The sequence below is a fragment of the Manacus vitellinus genome, unplaced genomic scaffold (assembly GCF_001715985.3).
Source record: "Manacus vitellinus isolate BGI_N305 unplaced genomic scaffold, ASM171598v3 scaffold_14_pilon, whole genome shotgun sequence".
Classification (NCBI taxonomy): Eukaryota; Metazoa; Chordata; class Aves; order Passeriformes; family Pipridae; genus Manacus; species Manacus vitellinus.
In genome coordinates this window covers 1,542,891-1,564,872 of record NW_021939063.1, presented here as the reverse complement: position 1 = coordinate 1,564,872, position 21,982 = coordinate 1,542,891, and the positions used below count along the sequence as shown (strand labels likewise).

At 47.2% G+C, this 21,982-nt stretch overlaps 1 protein-coding gene across 13 annotated transcripts in view; it reads left to right on the top strand.

Moving 5' to 3' along the window:
• The window catches only part of ITPR1 (inositol 1,4,5-trisphosphate receptor type 1), a 163,531-nt gene that overhangs the window by 59,696 nt on the left and 81,853 nt on the right, over positions 1–21,982 (top strand). For 12 of the 13 annotated variants that reach the window (XM_029958405.1, XM_029958404.1, XM_029958403.1 and 9 more), the window contains 20 exons: positions 109–260; positions 1,183–1,282; positions 1,745–1,905; positions 2,657–2,798; positions 3,284–3,442; positions 4,024–4,196; positions 4,446–4,565; positions 5,849–6,043; positions 7,958–8,209; positions 10,059–10,200; positions 11,114–11,267; positions 12,144–12,331; positions 13,997–14,135; positions 15,569–15,623; positions 16,203–16,368; positions 16,467–16,637; positions 17,587–17,652; positions 18,309–18,446; positions 19,966–20,091; positions 20,453–20,653. In XM_029958405.1, the coding sequence (XP_029814265.1) occupies positions 109–260; positions 1,183–1,282; positions 1,745–1,905; positions 2,657–2,798; positions 3,284–3,442; positions 4,024–4,196; positions 4,446–4,565; positions 5,849–6,043; positions 7,958–8,209; positions 10,059–10,200; positions 11,114–11,267; positions 12,144–12,331; positions 13,997–14,135; positions 15,569–15,623; positions 16,203–16,368; positions 16,467–16,637; positions 17,587–17,652; positions 18,309–18,446; positions 19,966–20,091; positions 20,453–20,653 (3,000 nt within the window). The remainder of the gene's footprint in view (positions 1–108; positions 261–1,182; positions 1,283–1,744; positions 1,906–2,656; positions 2,799–3,283; positions 3,443–4,023; positions 4,197–4,445; positions 4,566–5,848; positions 6,044–7,957; positions 8,210–10,058; positions 10,201–11,113; positions 11,268–12,143; positions 12,332–13,996; positions 14,136–15,568; positions 15,624–16,202; positions 16,369–16,466; positions 16,638–17,586; positions 17,653–18,308; positions 18,447–19,965; positions 20,092–20,452; positions 20,654–21,982) is intronic. The other variant, XM_029958398.1, reaches the window with a different exon arrangement.

Below are 21,982 nucleotides of genomic sequence, written 5' to 3'. Positions count from 1 at the left end.
CCTGCAGCTCTGCAGGTGGTGCAGAGCCACGTCTGCAGTCCCAGGTGTTTGGGGCTGGGCAGTGGGTCTGGGGGCCGGGCCTGACCGGGGTGGGGGTGTCGTTCCCAGCTGGACCCCGAGCAGGACGCGGCGCGGCGGGGCCCGCGCGCCCAGGAGAAGATGGCCTACTCCCTGGTGTCCGTGCCCGAGGGCAACGACATCTCCTCCATCTTCGAGCTGGACCCCACCACCCTGCGCGGGGGAGACAGCCTCGTCCCCAGGTACGGCCCACACAGCACGGCTCGCTCTGCTCTGCAGCTCGGGGCTTCTGGGCAGTTACAGCTGCCTCACCCTGTTTGCTTTTATCCTTCGGAATTGAGTTCTTCCTCAGGTCATTGTAAAGATACTTAAAAAATGCCTGCAGCTTCACTTTAATACTTTAAAATTGAGTTATGAGTACTTTACAAATGAGTTATGATGAGAACATCGTGTTATAGATGGGAAAATTGAGATTAAGTGACTTCCTAAGTGACTTCCTTGTCAGGGAATGGCCTGGGACTAAAAGCCTTGGGTGTCCTGTCAAGCCATTCCTGTGACCTGTCTGTATTAAGCTAGTTAAGATGTAATATCAAGTATTTAGCACTTCATTCTCTGTTGTTTACATGTTCTTTACTGTTCATATGGTACATCTTCCTACTTATAAGATGCTGAACCCTTCAAAGACACACGATCTGCATGATGTCCCTTTGCTGTCTGTTCCCACTGAGAAAGCACAGCAAATTTGTTTCATCTACTGTAGCAGCTCTCTAAATCAGATACTCCAAAATAAAGATACCAGGGAGTTCTGGGCTGAAAGCTCCAAGGGTGAGGGAGGAAGCTGGCAGCTCAGATACACCCTATCAGTGGAAATGTGAGGATGGGAAGAGGTTTAATTTGTTACTGTGCAGCAGCTGAGTTACAGCACCACAATGTGGATGTGGTTCTGTTTTAAAGCAGAATCTGTTTCGCTACAGAAGACTTCCTGAGGTGAATTTATAGAACAAACTGAGGCAAGAAGAATGTTATTCCTGTTGTGGTGTGCAGCATGGATGGGGATGACGCTTCTTTTCCACTTGTTCCTGCCAACATCTCGCAATCCGAACAATGTGAAGATTCCCTGGCTGGGGAGCTGACTCAGCTCTGGAACTCTTGGCTTTCTTTCAGGAACTCCTATGTCAGGCTCAGGCACCTTTGCACCAACACCTGGGTTCACAGCACCAATATCCCTATTGATAAAGAAGAGGAGAAACCCGTGATGCTTAAAGTAAGTTCTGTTACTTTATGTAAGCACATCCTTTGAGTCCTGTGTTTCCACAAAGGTGATGTTGGCAGGAGTTCTAGTCCCTGGGAATGCTGGGTCTGTCTCACACGAAGCATGTAACAGTGGTGACCAGTGCCCATGCAAAACACTTGTTCTTAAAGGCTCAGTTTTGTGGTAGTTTACCAGTTATGCTGTTCAATGTCCACTGCACAACAGTCATCGTCAGGAGGATGTTTTTACCACTGTGTACAACATCGTTTTGCCATCTCACCTGCTGTTTCTCTGGGTTTAGGAGCAGCTTTCAGCTTGCACAGATGGGTAGTGTTCTCAAAGTTTGGCTTCAGCAGTAGTCCCATGCTGTGTGAGCAGGGTGGGGCTTTCCTCCTGTTTCGTTATCACCGGGTGTGTGAACCACAGCTTTGTTCCTGCCCTGGGGTTTGATGATAAAACTTGTCTGGGTTTCAGATTGGTACCTCTCCAGTGAAGGAGGACAAAGAAGCTTTTGCTATAGTACCAGTGTCACCTGCAGAGGTTCGGGACTTGGATTTTGCAAATGATGCAAGTAAGGTTTTAGGTTCCATTGCTGGCAAGTTGGAAAAGGGAACAATAACCCAGAATGAAAGAAGGTAAGGAAAGCAGAATTGGGTTCACATAGTTTGCTTCCTTTACCCAGTAACTGTTCCTTTGAAAATTCTATCTGTGTATGCAGTAGAACAGGGATTTGGTTTCCTCCTTGGTGAGATTTTAAAAAATGGATGGTTTCATTGTTGTCGTGTGGACAATGGAGTTTCTCAGGCCTGGTCTTGTCCAGCCCTCCCTGTCCTCTGTGAAGTGAGAGCATGAGAAATGCTGTGAGCCTGGGGGACTAATCCCCAGCATACCTTTGCAAATTGAGTGTGGGAATTCCTAATCCATCTTGTGAAGACTGAACATATGACTTGTTGCAAATCCTCTGACTGTGTCCGTGAAAATGTGGCCACACAAAAAGAGCACAGAGGTGGCTGTGTCAGACCAGGGCCCGTGTGCTTCCACAGCCAAGGCCTTTTACTTGGCCTTGGCAGAGATTATCACCTGATTTATTGTTTCTGACAATTGAAAGAGCTGCCAAATAGAACTTGGCAAGAGTAGAGTTGCCCTGAAGTGATATTGTTGTCTTACTGCTGCTCTTGTTTAGCTGTTGGACCCTGAGGCTGTAGCAATGGGGGAGCATTAGTTCCTAATTTTAAGTTCTGTACAAACCTCTGAGCTTCATCCAGTCTCTAATTGATGCTCATTTTTCACTTAGCATTTAGAAAGCTGTGTAAACTTACCCTGGCATTGTTCTTTTAACACAGAGAATTTGCAGTCTGGTGTTAACAACTTCTGGCTTTTCTGTAGATCTGTTACCAAACTGCTGGAGGATTTGGTCTACTTTGTTACTGGTGGAACTAATTCTGGACAAGATGTCCTCGAAGTGGTGTTTTCTAAACCTAATAGAGAACGGCAAAAGCTGATGAGAGAACAGAATATTCTGAAGCAGGTGGGTTGTCACTAAACTCTGCCTACAAGAAGGGTTTTTGGAAAAGAGAACTAGTTAATAGAGAACCTGACCAGGTTGGAGGGGGCTTGGAGCAGCCTGGGCTAGTGGAAGGTGCCCCTGCCTGTGGCAGGGGTGGAACGAGATGAGCTTTAGGGACCCTTCCAACCCAAACCACTTTGTGGTTCTATGAAATTTTGGTCCCAATTTATTGAAACTAAAAGATCTTTTGAGTTTCCAGCTTTCAGCAGGCTCTGGGGAGTGGGATTGTAGGCCCACTGTTGCCAGAAGGAAAAATTAGAGTATATGGTGTTGAATAAAGGTGACCAACATCTTCTGTCCAGGCTACTCCACGGCCCAGGAGCTTGGTGACTGCCATGGATTTCTAATGTACCTTTAGATATTTAAAGACACTGCTTTTGCACTGTTTTTACCCAGGTAAGGCAGTGCCTCATGGGACTGTGTCTTTGTTTTTAATGACCATCCAGATTTTCAAGCTGCTGCAGGCGCCGTTCACGGACAGCGGCGATGGGCCGATGCTGCGGCTGGAGGAGCTGGGGGACCAGCGCCACGCGCCCTTCAGGCACATCTGCAGGCTCTGCTACAGGGTGCTCAGGCACTCCCAGCAGGACTACAGGAAGAATCAGGTTGGAAATATGTCTGTCGTGTTCAATGGCACCAGCATTGTTCATGTGTTCCAAAAAAAAAAAAAAGGCTGCATCCTGTTAATGAAACCCTGCTCTGCTGTGCTTGGTTGTACAGTCAGCAAGAGGTTTTGGGATGGCTCAGTTTTATCCTATCTGGATTTTTTCATCTCTTCCAGAGACTATAATGTAATTAGCACTGGTTCCAAGTGGGATTTAAGAAAACAACAGAATTTCTAGATTTCTAGTTGTCACATCCAGGTGAATTACAAGACTTTCTTCGCTCTCGCTTACTACAGACTCTGCTGAAAGTTGTCCTGTGAATCAAGGCTGCTCAGTTTTGTTGCCATGTATTAAAAACAAACTCAGATAAGGATAGCTGCCTTGCTGGTATCTAGCCTGGGAGGGAGGGAGGGAGGTGTTAAATTTGTCTGTCATTTGCTTTCTTTCAAAAGAACAGTTTGGATCTAATCCATTTGCTCCCTGGGATGTTGGTATTGATGAACATCCTACTGTTTTCTCTTATTGTTTTAAATTCTGAGGGTTAGTTACAACCCCCTCCTCCTTCCCTCTGTGTTTTGAAGGAATACATTGCCAAGCAGTTTGGCTTCATGCAGAAGCAGATTGGCTACGACGTGTTGGCCGAGGACACCATCACAGCCCTGCTCCACAACAACCGCAAGCTCCTGGAGAAGCACATCACAGCTGCTGAGATTGACACCTTCGTGAGTCTCGTGAGGAAAAATAGGGAGCCCAGGTGAGAGCTGCACTTTTGAATATATAATTACCCTTTTCCTTCTGAGAAAAGTCTGTACCTGCCAGCTTGCTCAGAAGGAAGCACAGCTAGTTCCTTCTGTTTTGACACTCCATTCCTTCTCCCCTCGGGCAGCACTCCTGCTCTGCACTGTTCAAATGGAGCTCTGACTGTTTTCTTCCTGAAATGGAGATTGCTTCAGTCTAGATCTCCCCAGTGATTGATACCCCTTTGGCTCATGTTTCCCACCAGGTTTTTGGATTACCTCTCTGATCTGTGCGTTTCCATGAACAAGTCTATTCCGGTGACACAGGAGCTGATTTGTAAAGCTGTGCTGAATCCAGCCAATGCAGACATTCTCATTGAAACCAAGTAAGTTAATGCCTGCAGAGCTGGTTTTCCTGGTGTGAAACAGAAGGAAGGTGCTTCAAAGCTGAGCACTCTGCTGGCACGTCTAGAGGAAGCAGGGAATTGTGTGCGGGGTCCTCTTCAAACACAGGGGAGCCGGGGACTGACGACAGCAAACGTCTGTCAGGGGTGTTCTCAGCCCTGCAGGCAGAAATCTTGGAGCTGTCTCATGGTTGATCCAAAGGAGACAGGCTTTGCAGGAAGGGGTGCAGGCTCCCGTGGGCCTGATCCTGCTCTGGGCTCCAGCCTGGCCTCCATCAGCTCAGGAGGGAGCTCAGCTGGCAGTGGGGCAGCCCCTGATCCATCCCTGCCACCCTTTCCTCCCTCTGAGGTTTGGGTCTTGGTCTCCAGCTCTCAGCACTGCCCTGCCACTGCTGAGGCCTCATAGCAGGCACCAGGTCCTGCTTGTCTTTGATAAAGATGTCTTTATTCAATATATATACACTAGAGAATAGATAACCATTATCAAAATGCTGTGAAAGGGAAGCCAGGTAGTATTTAAAACAAAAACGGGTGAGAGTATTCTTGCACATGTGATTCTCTTAATGAAATCATAAAGGCTGTATTTATTTCCACCAGCACTCAGTGTTGCTACATCACTTACTCATACTTATCCTTGTATATTTAGTTTGAGTTTTTTCAGATGTGCAATTTTTTTCTTTGCTGAAGAACTAAAAGCCCCAAAAGCCCTTTTAGTATCAGCAGGTGATTTATTCTGGTTATTCCACCACATAAGCCAGAAAAAAGTTTTGATCCAATTGGCATTTACAGGACACAGAACTAATAATTTTTTTAAAGGTATTTTTCTTTGCCAGATCTTTTCCTGGACTATGGAATGATCTTTGAAACACATCTGCAAAGGTGTTTTTGAAAGTCAGTTACATGTGCCTTTAATTTCCTTGTTTCTTTAGTTTCTTCAAATGAAAGGAGCTGAAATGTTTGTCTTTTCAAGACTGAATGGAATGTTTATAATCTAAATTCACTCTAACCTAAAACTCCTAATAATAAGCCCCAGTGATTTTATGTAGTAAAGTACTACTGCCACAGGAGTAACTGCTTTTACTCTGCTTTTACTACTCTGCTTTTACTTGGCAGAGTTGAGGAATAAAATCTATGTTTTTGAATGCAGGTGAGATCATAAAATCAGTTCCTTGTAGCTCCCCAGTACATTTTAGCAGGTGTCTGAAATGTTGCAAAGGGGTGCCTGGGTACTGGCAGTGTGGGATGTGACCCCCCTCCTCCTGCAGGCTGGTCCTCTCCCGCTTCGAATTCGAAGAAGTGTCAAGTGGGGAAAACGCCCTGGACGTTGGAGAAGATGAGGAAGAAGTGTGGTTGTTCTGGAGAGACAGCAACAAGGAGATCCGCAGCAAGAGCATCCGAGAGCTGGCCCAGGATGCCAAGGAAGGGCAGAAGGAGGATCGGGACGTGCTCAGCTACTACAGGTTGACAACACACATGAGTTGGCTGGCAGAGTTCACCAGGGCTGTGTGGGGAGGCCTGTGCTCTGCAGGGTGTGCTGTGGGACAAAGGGACTGGTTTCACAGACAAAACGGCCTCTAGAGAGGGAGGATGAAGTCACTTTGAAGTGAGAGCTGAAAGCACAGTTATTCATGGTGGGAAGTCCAGTTATCAGCTTGAGCAAGTTTAAACTGATTTAAAAAAGAGTTCAGGCTTCAGGTGCTGAATTTGCCCAGCACTTTGTGCCCGTGTTCCTGCTTGGTTTCCTGGCAGTGGGAGTCAGGAGAGCACAGGCGTGGTGTCCATTGTGTTCAGGTGGGAGCTGGGGTGAACAGCTACTTGTGGGAAGAACAGGGTTGGGGTGTGCACGTGGCTTTGCTTTTGGTTTTCAGGAGTCACTGCTGTTCTCTCTGCCTTCTGCATTTCTCTCCAAGCCTTTAGTGGTCCTGTGGTCCTGAGCAGGACAACTCTGAAGTTCTGGACATGCCCCAGGGTTGGTGTGGTGGATGTGCAGAGCTGCTCTGTGCAGCCCAGGCCGTGCCTTGAGCAGGGTCTGACATGGAGTGATGTTTCCAGATGACTTGACAAGGCACTGAGTTCTTGGCATAGTGTGAGATCAGGTTTCAACCCAGACCAAATTCCTGTGTCTGGGTTAGAAACCCCTGGGAGTTGTTTGACTGACTCAACTGTGGCAATGCCGAAAGTACTAAATTATTTTTTAATAGCTGTCTTATTTTGCATTACCTCTTCCATTGAAATGGTTCTTGCAGGAGAATTCCTAATACATGGTTTTATTTGGGTCTGTTTGAACTCAAAAGGAGACCTCTGAGTTAAATTTTTTTTAATCATATAGGCTTTCAAAATACTTTTTCCTTGCACTTGTTTTTAAATAGAATTGGTAGTGTTGATTATTGGTGTATATATATATTGGTATAATAATTGGTAGTGTTCATTATTTTTAGTCTACATTATACCTCATAAATGTGCTTAAAAGAAGGGTTTAGAATATGATTTAATCAAATTCCATGGGGACTGCTGAGAGTGAAAGGAGTCTCCTTCCAGTTAAACATTCCTTTCTTGACCAGCAGCCTGTATGAACACTCAGGAGTGTTGGGCATCACATTATGGCCAGAGGTTAATTGTCAGCCTGTTGGATGTGCATAACTCAAATGCCACTTGCTTGTGGTCAGTTCATGGACTGAAAAGATTAGGAATTAAGTTCAGTCTTTCCTTACCAATTCTCTCACTGAAGGCAGCAGAGCTCAGTAGTTGTATAATCAAACATCTGATTTTTAATGAATCTTTACCCATCTGTGTTGTTTTCTCAGTGACCAACTGTGACTTCAGCACCTGTAAGAAGTGTTTGGCCTTATACAGTGTTTAAACTGAGTTACCTAAAGTGTTGTTTGGATTCTGTTGTACCTTTCCTAGAGAGCATTGCTTATTATTTACTGTGAGGGTGGGGAGGCCCTGGCGTAGGGTGCCCAGAGAAACTGTGGCTGCCCCATCCCTGGAAGTGTCCAAGGCCAGGTTGGAACAATCTAGGCTGGTGGAAGATGTCCCTGCCCATGGCAGGGGGTGGGACTGGATGGGTTTGAGGGTCCCTTCCATTCTGTGGTTCAGTGATTCTGTGATGCTTCATCAGGGAAAATGATGCCTCCTTTTATTCTGTTCTTCCACTGTTACCCTTTGATAAGCACTTTATCCTTTCCACAGTAAGCATTATTTGTATTACTGGAAAATATAATACTATTTCTATTAATCCATGAGTGTATCAGTACCACACCCCTCTCCTGTACTTTACAGCATACCGGAAATTAAAGTGTGAACTTCAAACTTACTGAAATTCAAATATTTTTTCAAGTTTGTTTTTTTTTTCCCTTTTTTCCCCCCTGAAGATACCAGCTGAACCTCTTTGCTAGAATGTGCCTTGACCGCCAGTACTTGGCCATCAACGAGATCTCGGGGCAGCTGGACGTGGACCTGATCCTGCGCTGCATGTCCGACGAGAACCTGCCCTACGACCTGCGCGCCTCCTTCTGCCGCCTCATGCTGCACATGCACGTGGACAGGGACCCCCAGGAGCAGGTGACCCCCGTCAAGTACGCCCGGCTCTGGTCCGAGATCCCCTCGGAGATCGCCATCGATGAGTGAGTCCGTGCTGGGACGTGTGGGAGAGCAAACGGCGCCGCTGGCGGGTTTGGGAGCGGGACCGGAGCGACCGAAATCGGGCGGTGTTGTGTATTTGTTTATGTGTTGTTGTTATAGATGGTTTGCACTGGCGTTGTTTAGAAGTAAAGTAAAAATCAAAAACGCCCACAGCATGTTCTTGGGAGGTCAGTAACCTCCCTGGGTGTGTGGGGTCGGCTCTGAGGGGCTGGGGGGGTTTGTCTCCAGAACGCCCAGCGGTCACAGTGACAAGCTCTATGGAGTGGGACCCTATATTTCCAATGAGGCCCAAACCAAGATTCCTATGAATGAGTTGGACACTTGACAAAATCTGGCCTTCCAAGCTATTCAAACCATCGCTGAGGCAGCTGAACCTACACCTTCATATACACAAGTGCAACAAAACCCAACAGAACCATTCCTAGACTTTGCAGAAAGGCTAAAGACAACTATTGCAAAACAAGTCAAACACCCAGAAGCTCAGGATGCACTATTTTTAAGGCTGGCTATAGAACAGGTCTGATTTTGGGTGGTGTGACCTGGCCCTGGGGTGGGAAGGCAGGGGAGGAGGGTTTCAGCTTTCCTCCTGCCTTGTCTGATTAGAGAACAGTCGTAGAATTGTTAAGGTTTGAAGACCTTTAAGATCAAGTCCAGCTGTCAACATAGCACTAACACCATGTTCTCCACTAAACCACGGCCCCAAGTGCCACACCCACACGTTTCCTGAACATTTCCAGGGATGGGGGTTCACCACTGCCCTGGGCAGCCCCTTCCAGAGCTTGACAGCCCTTTCCATGAAGACATTTTTCCTAACATCCAATCTAAACCTCCCCAGGATAAGTGGAGTTCATGTCCTCAGAGTGTGGACTCCTCAGAGCAGACTGTCCTTGTGGGAGCTCACACTATCAGCAGCAAAAACAAGGGGAGGGTGCTGGAGACAGTCCCTTTCCTCAACCTCCAGTGGAAAATCCTCTTGTTACAGTGGTGAAAAACCTACACAAAACCACAGCTTGCCCAGGGATGTGGTTTCCTGACCACTTATTTTAACTCTTTATAATTAATGATTTAAAATTGATAGCACTCAGCTGTTCAAAGCTTTTTTCAGTTGGAGAAAATGAACACCTGAAATCAGTGTTACATACCAGGAATTTAAATCTTGTGTGTTAGTGCTGGTGTTCAGTAGTTTCTTCTTCCCTCCTTTCTAGCCTGGTTTTCTGTGCTGACAGAGACACAGTAGATAATTCTCAATTTTAAATGCCAAAACACAAACCCAAATGATTTGGGCTCTGGCAGAGGCTTGGCAGTGATAAGTGATCAAACAGGGAAACATGAGTTAGGGGAAGGTGGGGATTGCCTTGTTCAAAGTCCCTCTGCACATACTGAGGAAAAAAAACCCTAGAATTTGTATTAAATATTAATATCTGCTTTGCATATAGATGGGTTTTATTTGGAGGAAAAATACCATCCCCAGTCAGCATCTCTTGGCCAGCCCTTCTCCTCAGTGCTACACATCACTTGTCATTGTTTCCACTCTAATGATAAAGGTTACTTTTTTAATTTATTGGGACAAAATTCTCTTTTTTTTTTCCCCTCAGACATTTAAAAATAGTACAAAGTGAGCATATGGGATAAAACAGCAAAAGCCAGGAAATTATGGTGTCAGTGTCCTGACTCCCTCGTTTGGATAAATTATTTACCAGCCTTTAACTTCTCTTAGATTTTGACAAGCCAATGAAAAATTGTATCTGGTGAAAGGAGCCCTGTGTATTTGCATGCTAAGCTTTGTGTTTTGTTTTCTTTTTTGTTTTGTTCTTTTTTTTCCCTCTTCAGCTATGATAGCAGTGGAACTTCCAAAGATGAAATTAAGGAGAGATTTGCACAAACAATGGAATTTGTAGAGGAATATTTAAGAGATGTGGTGTGTCAGAGGTTCCCTTTCTCTGATAAAGAGAAAAATAAGCTCACTTTTGAGGTAGTTACCCAGTTCTGATTTATCCTTTTCTGTTTTGTGGTGGAATGTTGGTACTTTTTTCGACACCAGATAGTTTGGCAAGCACAGATTGAGTGCCGAGCCTCAGCAGGCTCCTCCTTTCCACTGGAGTCTTTCTCCTCTTGCAAGTTTGTGAGTTTGCAGTGATGGTTCTTGAAATGCAATCAATGAATGTGAGTTTGTCTTAGATTTGCAGCAGCCTTGTTTACTTTCTGTGCTCTCAGTGTTATGGCAAAGTCAGGCCTTACTGGAATAAGTAGTCTCAAAAACTAAACACTGTGTCTGCACACAGAGAGCCTTGAGAACTCATAGTGATGCTCCCCAAGAGTGTCCTATGACTTACTGACTTATTAAATAGTCTGTGCAAAGGAGATGTAGCAAATCCATGCAATAGCTTTCCCAAAATAACCATTAATATGAAGAAACATGATATTCTTAAAAAAAAAAAACCATATTTGAGGGAACATACTTCACATAACGGGGCTACGTTAAATATTTGCCCTGTGTGTGATATTTTTGTGTGGATCTCGAAGCAGTGCACGGGGAGGAGTTGTGGGGAAACTTTACAATATCTTTTTTGTAAGATAATGATAAAAATCTGTACATTTCCTCTAGTCTTGCTCCGTCTTACCTGCTCTGTAATGAGACAAATGTGGTCTGATTTTGTAGCTGTAGAATATCAATTGCAGATACAGATATTATTTCAGGCATTGCAGTTTTGTAGGCAAAAAACTTTCTGATGTAATGTAGAACTAGACAGTCTTGTGGAATTCCCAGATATTGTGATAAAATATGACTCAGCCAGGTTCTTGATCTTGTCACTGTGTTAAGAACAACTTGATTGTGAAAGCAAAATGTTTAGTATTAATCAGGCTTTTTATTATTATTTTGGTAGGTTGTTAACTTAGCCAGAAATCTGATATATTTTGGTTTCTACAACTTCTGTGACCTCCTCAGACTAACCAAAATCCTCCTTGCTATATTAGACTGTGTGCACATCACTACCATCTTCCCTATTACCAAGATGGCAAAAGGCGAGGAAAGCAAAGGTAAGGCTGGAAAATGATGGGCAGAAAGTTCTTGGGTGGTTCAGGTTTGTCTCAAAATGTCAGTGTGGTTTGGAATCATGGAGTCATAGAGTATCCTGAGCTGGGAGGGACCCACAAGGACCATCCAGTCTAACCCCTGGCCATGCACAGACACCCCAACAATCCCACCCTGTCCCTCAGAGTGTTGTCCAAACCCTCCTGGAGCTCTGGCAGCCTTGGGGCTGTGCCCACTGCCCTGGGGAGCCTGGGCAGTGCCAACCACCCTCTGGGGGAAGAACCTTTCCCTGAGATCCAGCCTGACCCTGCCCTGTCCCAGCTCCAGCCCTTCCCTGGGTCCTGTCCCTGCTCACCCAGAGCAGAGGTCGGAGCTGCCCCTCGGGAGGAGCCGCAGACCCTGCTGGGCTCTGACCTCAGTCTTGTCTCCAGCTGGACACACCCAGTGCCCTCAGCTGCTCCTTGTGTGGCCCCTCAGACCCTTCCCCACCCCTGTGTCCCTCCTTTGGACACTCTCCAACAGCTTTAGATGTTTCCTTTATTGTGATACCCCAAACTGCCCCCAGGACTGGAGGAAAGGCCACCCCAGGGCAGAGCAGAGCGGGACAGTCTCCTCCCTGGACCAGATGGTGATGCTGTGCTTGGAAATCTCCTCCTTTCTGTCCATGGCTTGGCTGTAAAGCTGAGTAATGCCTGTAATGGAAGAGGGAAAGGGCAGGGGGTTTCTCCAAGTACTGCAGAACTTCTATTGGCTTCCCTTTGTCCCAAGGATTTGGATGTGTAATGTTGAGACAATTTCTCTCCGTAGGATGTGGAGGGTCCTTGCCCTGTTAATGCAGCCCCATTACACCATCATAACTTTACCTGTTTGCCTCTCTGAAGGGAGCAATGTGATGAGGTCAATCCATGGAGTGGGAGAGCTGATGACCCAGGTGGTGCTCAGAGGTGGGGGGTTCCTGCCCATGACTCCGCTCGCTGCTGCTCCCGAGGGGAACGTCAAGCAGAGCGAGCCGGAGAAGGAGGACATCCTGGTCATGGACACCAAGCTGAAGATCATTGAAATACTTCAGGTACCAGCAACATGCATTAATGCAGCATCCTGTGCTCTCTGTAAGCATTAACAGGGTCCTGCTACCTTTTAATTTATTTCTGCCTGGTATGTGCCTCTTACACTGGTAAAGCGTTACAGAAGGTGACCTTGTCAGGCACGTGGCTCTCAACTTGCCTGTGACAATATTATGCCTTTACTGAAACAATTTATTAGAAAAGAGCTTGCAACAGACATCTGCATATTTAGCAGTGATTTAGCAGTAAGTACCTGACTTGAAGCAGACATTTTCCACCCCACTGTCTGACCAGTTTCTTGGAGTCTACAGGGCCATCTCAAGTGCCCCAAGGAAGGGGGGGATACTGGAGACTCCTCTTGGCACAGCCCTCAGCCTACCATGTTTTTTCAGCATGCACATTAGCCAGCCTCACTCTCTCTTCCATCTCTGTCTGGCTTTTCTCATGTGCTCACTCCTGAGTCTTCGGGGCACACACAGTTTTTTCCCTTTTCCACGGCACTGCCTTGATCAAGAGGTTACTGCAGAATTCCTGCCCTGAAATCCAACTTCCCCCTCTGACTGTAGGAGTCCTTTTTCTGCTCAGTAACTTCCTCAGTGAGTTCATGGAGATCAGAATGACGCTGCAAGAGCCTCGTGGGCAGGAGTATGTGAGGCAGCAGGAGATCCCTGGTGTTCCTTCCCGTGCCCCGTGGGAGGCTGCACATGGAGCGCGGGGTGAGGTCCTGCCCTTCCCTCAGCAGCAGATGCAGCACACAGGGAGGCTTCAATCCTTCCTTTCACCAGTGCTAATTTTAGTTAAAGCCACGGCTTCTCTTGTGGCCCAGCATGTGCAGAGGGATGGTTCAGTGTGCCAGTATCCCCCCAGTTACCAGGCTCTATTCAAACTGGCATTAAGCCTTTTCCCCGAAAGCTGTGAGAACTGTGAGTGTTCTTGGCACTGGATCTCCTTCCTCAAGAGGAAGATCATGGAGAAGGTGGTCTCTGCTAGGGTGGAGGTTACTCTGGCACCAGCTAGTCCTGAACTGGTGTAACTGCTGTATGGGAGCAGCCTGGCTCCTGGCAGCTCACGTCCTACTCCTGTGCCCCAGCACCCCGGGAGAACAGCAGCACATGTCTGTGGGATTCCTGCTGGCTCAGAATGGAGATGGAAATGCTGCTTTCCTTCCCTGGGGGATGGGGTGTGGATGCCAGCATCAGGCAGTAATGAGGGAGCAAAGCTCTGCCAAAGCACCTTACTCATGTTTTATTATGTGTGTGTATCATGCTTGTGGAAAGCACTGAGAAAATGACTGAATCCTGGGGATTTGTAAGACAACATTTGCATACCTCTTGGAATCACAGAAACCCGGGATGGTTTGGTTTGGAAGGGACCTTAAAGATCATCCAGACCATTCTACCCTTTGCCATGGGCAGGGACACCTTCCACTAGCCCAGGTTGCTCCAAGCTCCATCCAAACCTGGCCTTGGACACTCCCAGGGATGGGGCAACCACAGCTTCTCTGGGCAACCTGTGCCAGGGCCTCCCCACCCTGGGTAACTTTTCCAAGTGAAATCCACATCTCTGCTCAGTTGATGCTGCATGTTGGTGGCCCTGCATTGTGTGTAAATTGTAGGTGTGCTGGGAATAGGCACATTATTTCAACATTTTTCCTACTTCTGTATCCCCAGTTTATTTTGAACGTGCGACTGGACTACAGGATCTCCTGCCTGCTTTGCATATTTAAACATGAGTTTGATGAAAGCAATGCCCAGATGACCGAGTCACCCTCTGGAAGCAGCAGTCAAGAAATGCCAGCTAATGTTCCAGGTTGGTTATTTTGCAAGGAATGAGGTGGTGTGGGTTAGGGGACACTCTGCAGTCTTAGAGGGGCTGGTGGGTAATTGTTTCAGGTTCTTGCTTTGGCACACAAATGGTCCCACTGGTGTAGAGTGCCCTGCTCACAGTGGAATAAAGGAGTAGGATCATTTCCATATTTTCAGCATTTTCCAACTAAATACTGTCACCTACTTGCTTCCATGTATTAAGTGTGACCAAGAGCCTGAGTTACATCCTTTAAAAAAACCCCCTGAAATAAACACTGTCATGTGTGACCTGTCATCGACCTCAGAGCTTTTCTGTTGATGTTTCTGGGTGAAGGAAAATGGTCCCCATAGTAATGTGGTTTTCTCCATCCCTTCCCCTTCTCCTCATGCCTGTACCCACCCAAATTTTTTTTCCAAAGGTATTGTAGGAAGGCAAGACCTCTGGAGGTGTCTGGGCCTCAGTGCTACTGTGGAGGAGCTTGTCATGTCCAGTGTTCTTCTGAACTGGAAGCAGGATGGTGGACTGGGTCACTGGGGGTTGTCTGTTGGGATATCACTTTCCAGGGCAAAAAGTGTCCTGTAGGAGGACCTGTGCCATGTAGGAATAACTGAACTTTAAATGTGCAACTTAGGAGTCATCAAACAGCTTTTATTCCCCAATTTGGGGGCTGTATCTGCAGATGCAGAAGAAAAAGATAAGAAAAATGTAGTTTAGATGTGAAGTGTTCAAAGTGTGACTGTCTTTCGATCTCACTTCAAAGGGGATGTGTTGACTCTTTTCCTGGGCTACCTGAGCCTTTGGAATGGGGCTGGGGTCACAGCCACAGCTCTTTCTGCCAGCTGAACTTTGGGAGAAATGGGGTACATGTTTTTGGCAAGGATATAAAATCCCTGTGCTCCCTTCTGTTCCCCTTGGCAAATATTTGTGAAATAATGAGACTCCAAGTCTGTTTTGTCAGTTTTATGTTGTTGGGTTTTTTTTATTATTTTATTTCAGAATATTGGTCATTGCCCATGTGATGAGGTACCTTACACTGAGAAAGGCAAAGGCCTTTTTATTGCTGTCATGGCTGAATTTATTACTTTAGAACTTCTCAAGGGTGAAGTTTGGCTTTTACTGTGAATGGCCCCTTGGAATGACACCAGGTCCCATTCAACATCCTGGAATGATGCTGGTGCAATCTAAAAACAGGCAAGAGAGGAATAAGCCTGGATGTCGCTGAAATGATTACACAGTTTAATTTGTGAGCAGGGAGCAGGTTAATTTATTGTCTTATGTTATCTGAGCAGCTGCTTCAGTGATCTCGGTGTCCCTTTCAGCTTGTTATGACCCCCTTGTTCACTCCCCTGTCACCACTTGCCATTTGAAATGTTTTTAGGCTGAGAAAAACCTCTTTGATGTCACTCTGACGTCACGCGTTTGTCTCGTGTTCTCAGGAGCCCTGGACTTCGAACATATCGAGGAACAAGCTGAGGGCATCTTTGGAGGAAGGAAAGTATCTCTTCACAGGTGCTCATCGAGGGGCAGCTCTGAGTCCCCAGGCTGCAGGGCTTCCAGGGAGTGGGAATTCCAGTCCAGAGGGAGGTGGTGGTTGGGGAGAGCTTGAAAACAGCTACCACAGTTACTCAGGCTCCATTTTCTTAAAATGACTTTGATGCAGCTCAAAGTAGGGTCCAGTTGGATTAAAAACCACAGATAAGGGATACAGGGGTCCTTCAGCCAGAAGAGTCATCGTGGGAGGGCTCCACTTAATGGGTAAAAGCCAGGGTGGAGGATTAGGGCATCTTAAGCTCAGTGCTGCAGTAAAATCTTACTTAGGTGGAAGAGTTTGTGCAGGCAAGGATTGGCAAAACTGTAAATTGGGTAATGCAAGCTGAGTGGACCCCGAGCAGTGAGATAGCCTCCCTCTCAACAGCGCACCAAAAACCCTGTCTTGAGATAGCGTTTGATTTGATAAATTTCCTCCTTACTTAAAAGTAAGAAAAGAGGTTTTCCTCCTGCTAAGTGGATTAAGAACCTGCTGGGCCACTCAGTCTAATATGCCAGTTAACTCCTCCACTCTGTTTTCAGTGAGGAGAACACACCTCTGGATTTGGATGATCACGGTGGCAGAACGTTTCTCCGAGTTCTGTTGCACTTAACCATGCATGATTACCCTCCCCTGGTGTCTGGAGCACTGCAGCTCCTCTTCAGGCACTTCAGCCAGAGGCAAGAAGTCCTTCAAGCTTTCAAGCAGGTATGTGTGAGTTCCAAGAGCTATTCCTCATCTGAATGTGTGTATTGCAGCTAAAAACAACCCCTTTTTGTGCAACTAATGGATTGCATTCATGTAAGGTTCAACTGCTTGTTACCAGCCAAGATGTTGACAACTACAAGCAGATCAAACAAGACTTGGACCAGCTGAGGTCAATAGTGGAGAAGTCGGAGCTGTGGGTGTACAAAGGCCAAGGTCCTGACGAGGCCATGGACAGTGTGCCAGGTGAAAACGAGCACAAGAAGAAAGAGGTAATTAGGCTGTGTTTGTGCAGATTCCCCTGTGGGTATTTTGAGGGGGTGGCTGTGTTCAGAGCTGTGGCAGAAGCCCATCTTCCCAGCACGCTGAGCAGCCTGGTGAGGCTGGCTGTGTACTTTTAGGTTAAGGCAAGAGCAAGGGGAGAACTTGAGCTGGTTGATACCAAGTGGAGACTGCTCAGGATTAGCAGCCACTGAAGTGTCACCCTTAGGGTCTTAACAGAGCTGGTTTGGGTTGTCTCTGGCTCCCCAGTTCTGTCCTTCCAGCACTGACCGATCACATGGGATTTGTCCAGTTAAAACCACCTCAAGTAAGGTAAGGGCAGAGCTGTGAACTGCTCAGGTGATGCCTTTTCAGTCATGCCACTGATAAATGACAGAAGAGAACTGTGCTTTATCTGTGCCCTATAATCCAGGACTTTCCTGACATGCACATCTGACTTGGAACTCATTAAACACATTTTGCCTCCGTATAATTTGCAGTCAAATAGACAAGACTGGGTGAGGGAATCCAAGAAACAGTCCCTCGGTTATGAACATTCATTGTTGGAAGTAAAGACAAGTAATTTACTTGTTGCTTTTCTTGTGCAGGTCCTGAGAGGCATTTCTTAGTCTGTGTGCAGTGACAGTTTAATAATAGTTGAGAGGAAGAGAAGTAAGGACTTTTTTTGGGGGGGGAGACTTGATTAGAGACAGAATGTGACAACCAAAGGAAAGGACAGGAAGTTGCTGTCTCTGAAATCATCCCACCCTCACCTTATTTTGTGTTATAGAGGTCAGTGTGACTTGACAAGATAATTGTATGTATTTTTGTGAGACTGTCAGAGCTGGAGGATGACAGTCCTTCCCAGGAGGAGAGCGGGCGCTGTCCTAGAACGGTAATTTTAGCCTTCGTGAAGGCAGTAGTATAAGCTACTAATAAATTGTCTGATTTTATCCTCAGGAAGGTCACAGCAAGTCCCAAAAGCCTGAAAGTACTAGCAGCTACAACTACCGGGTAGTAAAAGAGGTAAAACTTTGCTTCTTGATAGTTCCCTGGCAGTGTAAATGAGTAACAGAGCTCTGGAGAGCTGCAGGCAGAGGGAGGCACCCAGGACAGTCTGAGTCACTGTGCCATTGTGGAAACTATTTGCTGAGTAATAACATATCCCAGCTTGAATGGGAAGCCAGGATATAATAAGCACGACGTGTGTACTCTTTCCTGGAGGATGGATTAGTGAGAAACGCGAGGTTTTGCTGCTGTTTCAATGGTAACACAATATTTTTATTGTTAAAGACTACAAAGGCAGGAGGCAGGGGGAGAAGCCATTTAGTTTGCCCTGGTCCTGAGTACCTGGCACTCAAACCCGCCGTGCTGTTGGAATTTAACTTAGGAAACACCAGACTGAGAGTGTGTGGTGTGAGCTGCAGGCCTGTGTGTGGAGCCTGCGGTGGGTTCTGCAGGAGCATAGGATCACAGAGCATCCAGAGCTGGAAGGGACCCACAAGGATCATCCAAGTCCACCAGCCTTAGTCAGATGCCATGGATGGAGCCTGGGCCATGAGGAGCTGCCTGGAGCCGCTCTGCTCCACACAGAGGAGTTTCTCCCCGTTGCTGCTCTCTGGGACCTGGCATTCTGTGAAGGAACAGCCAGGCTCTGGGCTCTAAGGCCAGTCTCTCTGCAGATCCTGCTGCGGCTCAGCAAGCTCTGTGTGCAGGAAGGGGCCTCGGTGAGGAAGAGCCGGAAGCAGCAGCAGCGACTCCTGCGGAACATGGGAGCCCACGCCGTGGTGCTGGAGCTGCTGCAGATCCCCTACGAGAAGGTGGGGCTCCTCTGCTGTCTCCTTGCTTTGGGTCCCGTTGGCAGGCTTTTAATGCCTCCTCTGAATCTTGGACATTCTGGAATGTATTGGATCCACAGGGGCTGGTTTATATGGTCTCATAGTCTGTACAATATCCATACTTTGGGGAGCTTGGACAAGCTCTGTTTGTTTGAAGTCTTTAACATACAGTTATGCACTATTTCCTGAAGAAGTATTTGTCTGCAGTAGCTCAGAGTAAGACCAAGACTCAACTGGGAGCTTTTCATGGGAGGCATGTGCTGCCTTGGAGTGGAGCTGTGGAAGCAAGACCCAGTTGTTGCTACCAGGCAGCTGCATGCCCACCATCCTGGGAACCCCAGAGTGCCTGGTCCCCATGGGATTTGTCAGGTCTGTCCAGTAGTTAAACACAGACCCCCTCAGTTGCAGAGTCCCAAACTCCCCCCTCAGAAATGAATAAATACCAACTGGCCCACCAGGTCAGGGTCAGTGCTCATAATGAGCCCTGTCAGATACCACATGTTATCACAGTGCAGTGTGGAACCCACTGGGACTGGTTTGGAGCCCACTGGGTTCTGGGTTGTGTCTGGTTGGAGCCTGCACAGCCCCACGTTGTGCTGATGCAGCACAGCCCAAGTTCATCCTGTTGACTGCCCATTAGTCACAGGTGACAGGTACTTATCAGTGCAGAGGTGACAAGTTTCCTGATCACTCTGCTGTCCTCTGTTCCAAACTCCACAGGTTTCTGAGAACCAGTAATTCTGGACAGTAGCTTTGATTAATGTTAAGTCTCATGGTTTCTTGCTTCATACTTTGCTAAAAAATGGGCAGCAAAGACACTCTCCAACATCTTGTCTCCTTTCTGTCCTGTACATGTGGATGTGCATTGGACAGGCAGCGTGGAAGGGGTTTCACCCTTGGAAATATATGAAATTCCTTAAAAGTAGAAACAGACTGATTTTCCAAACTGCCTCTTCTGCCATCAGTGGGTTGGGGATCCACACTGACGTCAGAGGAGAGGCACCAGTTCCTCAGCAGTGCTTGGAAGTGTGCAAGCAGTGTGCAGGTTCCAGTAAATATAAATTGGGCTGAACTGGTGCAGTGACAACTTTCCATGTCTCCCTTGCCATGAGCTGCCCATCTGTCTGTGCAGTGGAACGTGGCAGAGTTCCTGGGCAGCCCCGAGGTGATGATGTGTGGCTTGGCCAACGTGCCGGGATGTTCAGAAGTGTAGAAGTGACTAAAGCACGTTGCTGGCAGGCCTGACCATGGAGTAGGCAGTTTTAAGGAATAAACTACTGCAATTTCTATTATGGACTTCATTTCTGATGCTCTTTAGAACTGTGGAACGGGCCAAACTCATCCTGAGTGTCTGTGAGCTGGGTGGAGGTTTGTTTTCCTTCGGGGTGTGAGGGACGTGACAGTTCCTTTGCAGAGCTGGAGCTGTGGCTCGTCCAGTGCTCACCTGAAAGTGAACCTTTGGAGTCCTTTTAACTCCCTCTTGTTTGTCATGCAACCCCAGGCTGAAGACACGAGGATGCAGGAGATAATGAAGCTTGCACACGAGTTCTTGCAGAACTTCTGCGCTGGGAACCAACAGAATCAGGCCTTGCTGCACAAGCACATAAACCTGTTCCTTAACCCAGGGGTAAGAATAACCTCAGGCCACGATTTATTTTTTGTTCTAGCAAGGAAAGGGACTGGATTGTCCTTGGTGAAGCCTCGGGGGCTGTTCTGATGCAAGATTGGTTGAAGAGGTCACATTTTGTTTTCATTCTGAAGCCTCAAAGGTTGGCAAGATGTTTGTTTAGGGCCATTTCAGTGTAGAAAGTTCAAGAGGCTGAAGTGGAGTGAAAAACAGGCTGAGATAGGAGCTGGGGTGTTGAAAGATGAGGTCCAGAAATGTTCCTCCAGCCCTGCGCCCTGCAGGAGCGTTGGCTTTACCCTGACCTCTGGGGGGCCCAGTGGGTTGTTTATTTTCTGACTGCTTTCTTCCCTTCATCCCTTAGATTCTGGAAGCAGTGACAATGCAGCACATTTTCATGAACAACTTCCAGCTCTGCAGCGAGATCAACGAGCGCGTCGTTCAGCACTTCGTCCACTGCATCGAGACCCACGGCAGGAACGTTCAGTACATCAAGTTCCTGCAGACAATCGTCAAGGCAGAGGGGAAGTTCATTAAGAAATGCCAGGATATGGTAATGGCTGAGGTGAGAGCTGCAGGGATTTGCAGGGTCTGAACAGAAGTTTTCACATAGCAGTTGGTGAACATGACAAATTGATCCTCTCGCTTCGGGGACTGCCAAGAAGCTGACAGTGAGCTCTCACCATGCAAAAAGAGCAAACAGCTCCCAGAAAGCTCAGGCTTTTTGTGACCAAAAGCTTCCTGAGCTCTTGACTCATAGGTGTAACGAGGGGTTGATAATTAATGGCACAAGTTACTTCCCAGCACGTGTGCACACCAGCACACGGGTGGGATTATGAAGCAGGGGTGCCTTTCTCTAGCAAAATTGGCTCGAAGAGAATTAGTTTAATTTCAAGATCACTAATGCAGAAAGAGAATTTTACCATGATAGCGTTTTGATGGGAATTCTTTATAGCATCCAGAGTGGCGTGGGCTGGAAGGGACCTTCAAGCCCATCCAGTCCCACCCTCTGCCATGGGCAAGGACACCTTCCACTATCCCAGGCTGCTCAGAACTGGCCTTGGACACTTCCAGGGATGGGGCAGCCACAGCTTCTCTGGGCAACCTGTGCCAGGACCTCCCCACCCATACTTTTTCTTATATCCAGTCTTTCAGTTTGAAGCCATTCCCCCTTGTCCTGTCACTCCAGGCCCTTGTAAATAGTCTTAGCAAGATGTACTTACTCAGCTGTTTAAGTGCTGAAGGTGGAAAAGATGAGGGTGTTCCTTAGGTGTGTGGGTAACTGGGAAATTGGAGTGGCAGGGTAGAAGGGAGAGGTAAGAGAAGGGTGACTAAGTGCCTCTAAGTGGGATATTGGATGTGATCCATGACAGTGTATTTACACATCTGATGGGATATTTGGCCTCCTCAGCAGGGGGAGCCCCAGGATCAGATTTGTCAAATCTGGCTTTTGTACATCAGTCTCGGTAGATTGATGGAAAATCTTCCAGAATTTGTTGTTCAGCTCGAAAGCAGCTTTGTGAGCTTCTCAGCACACAGCTGAGTTGGTGAGGTGGTCAGCAGTGCTGAGCAGAGGGGACTGCCTGAGAGGTTTCCTCCTGCCTTTTATTCTGCTGTTTTTCCCAAACCCTGGGGGAGGACAGCCCTGGACAGCAGTGCCCAACCTGGGGCAGGTCTCACTTTGCTCGTTCTCCTTCCTTTCCTGGAGTTCCAGGAGGGCTGAGCTGCTCTGAAATCGTGGCCAGCAGGGTGTCAGATGTGAAGCTGATGGAAATCTCCAGTGTGTGACTTAAGGTGTCACTTTGTGCCTTGGAAGATGGATGGTGTTTGCTCAGAAGGGTGGAGGAAGTGAGCCCTGAGCCCTCCCATCTCTGTGCCCCAGGGCAGTTCTCTG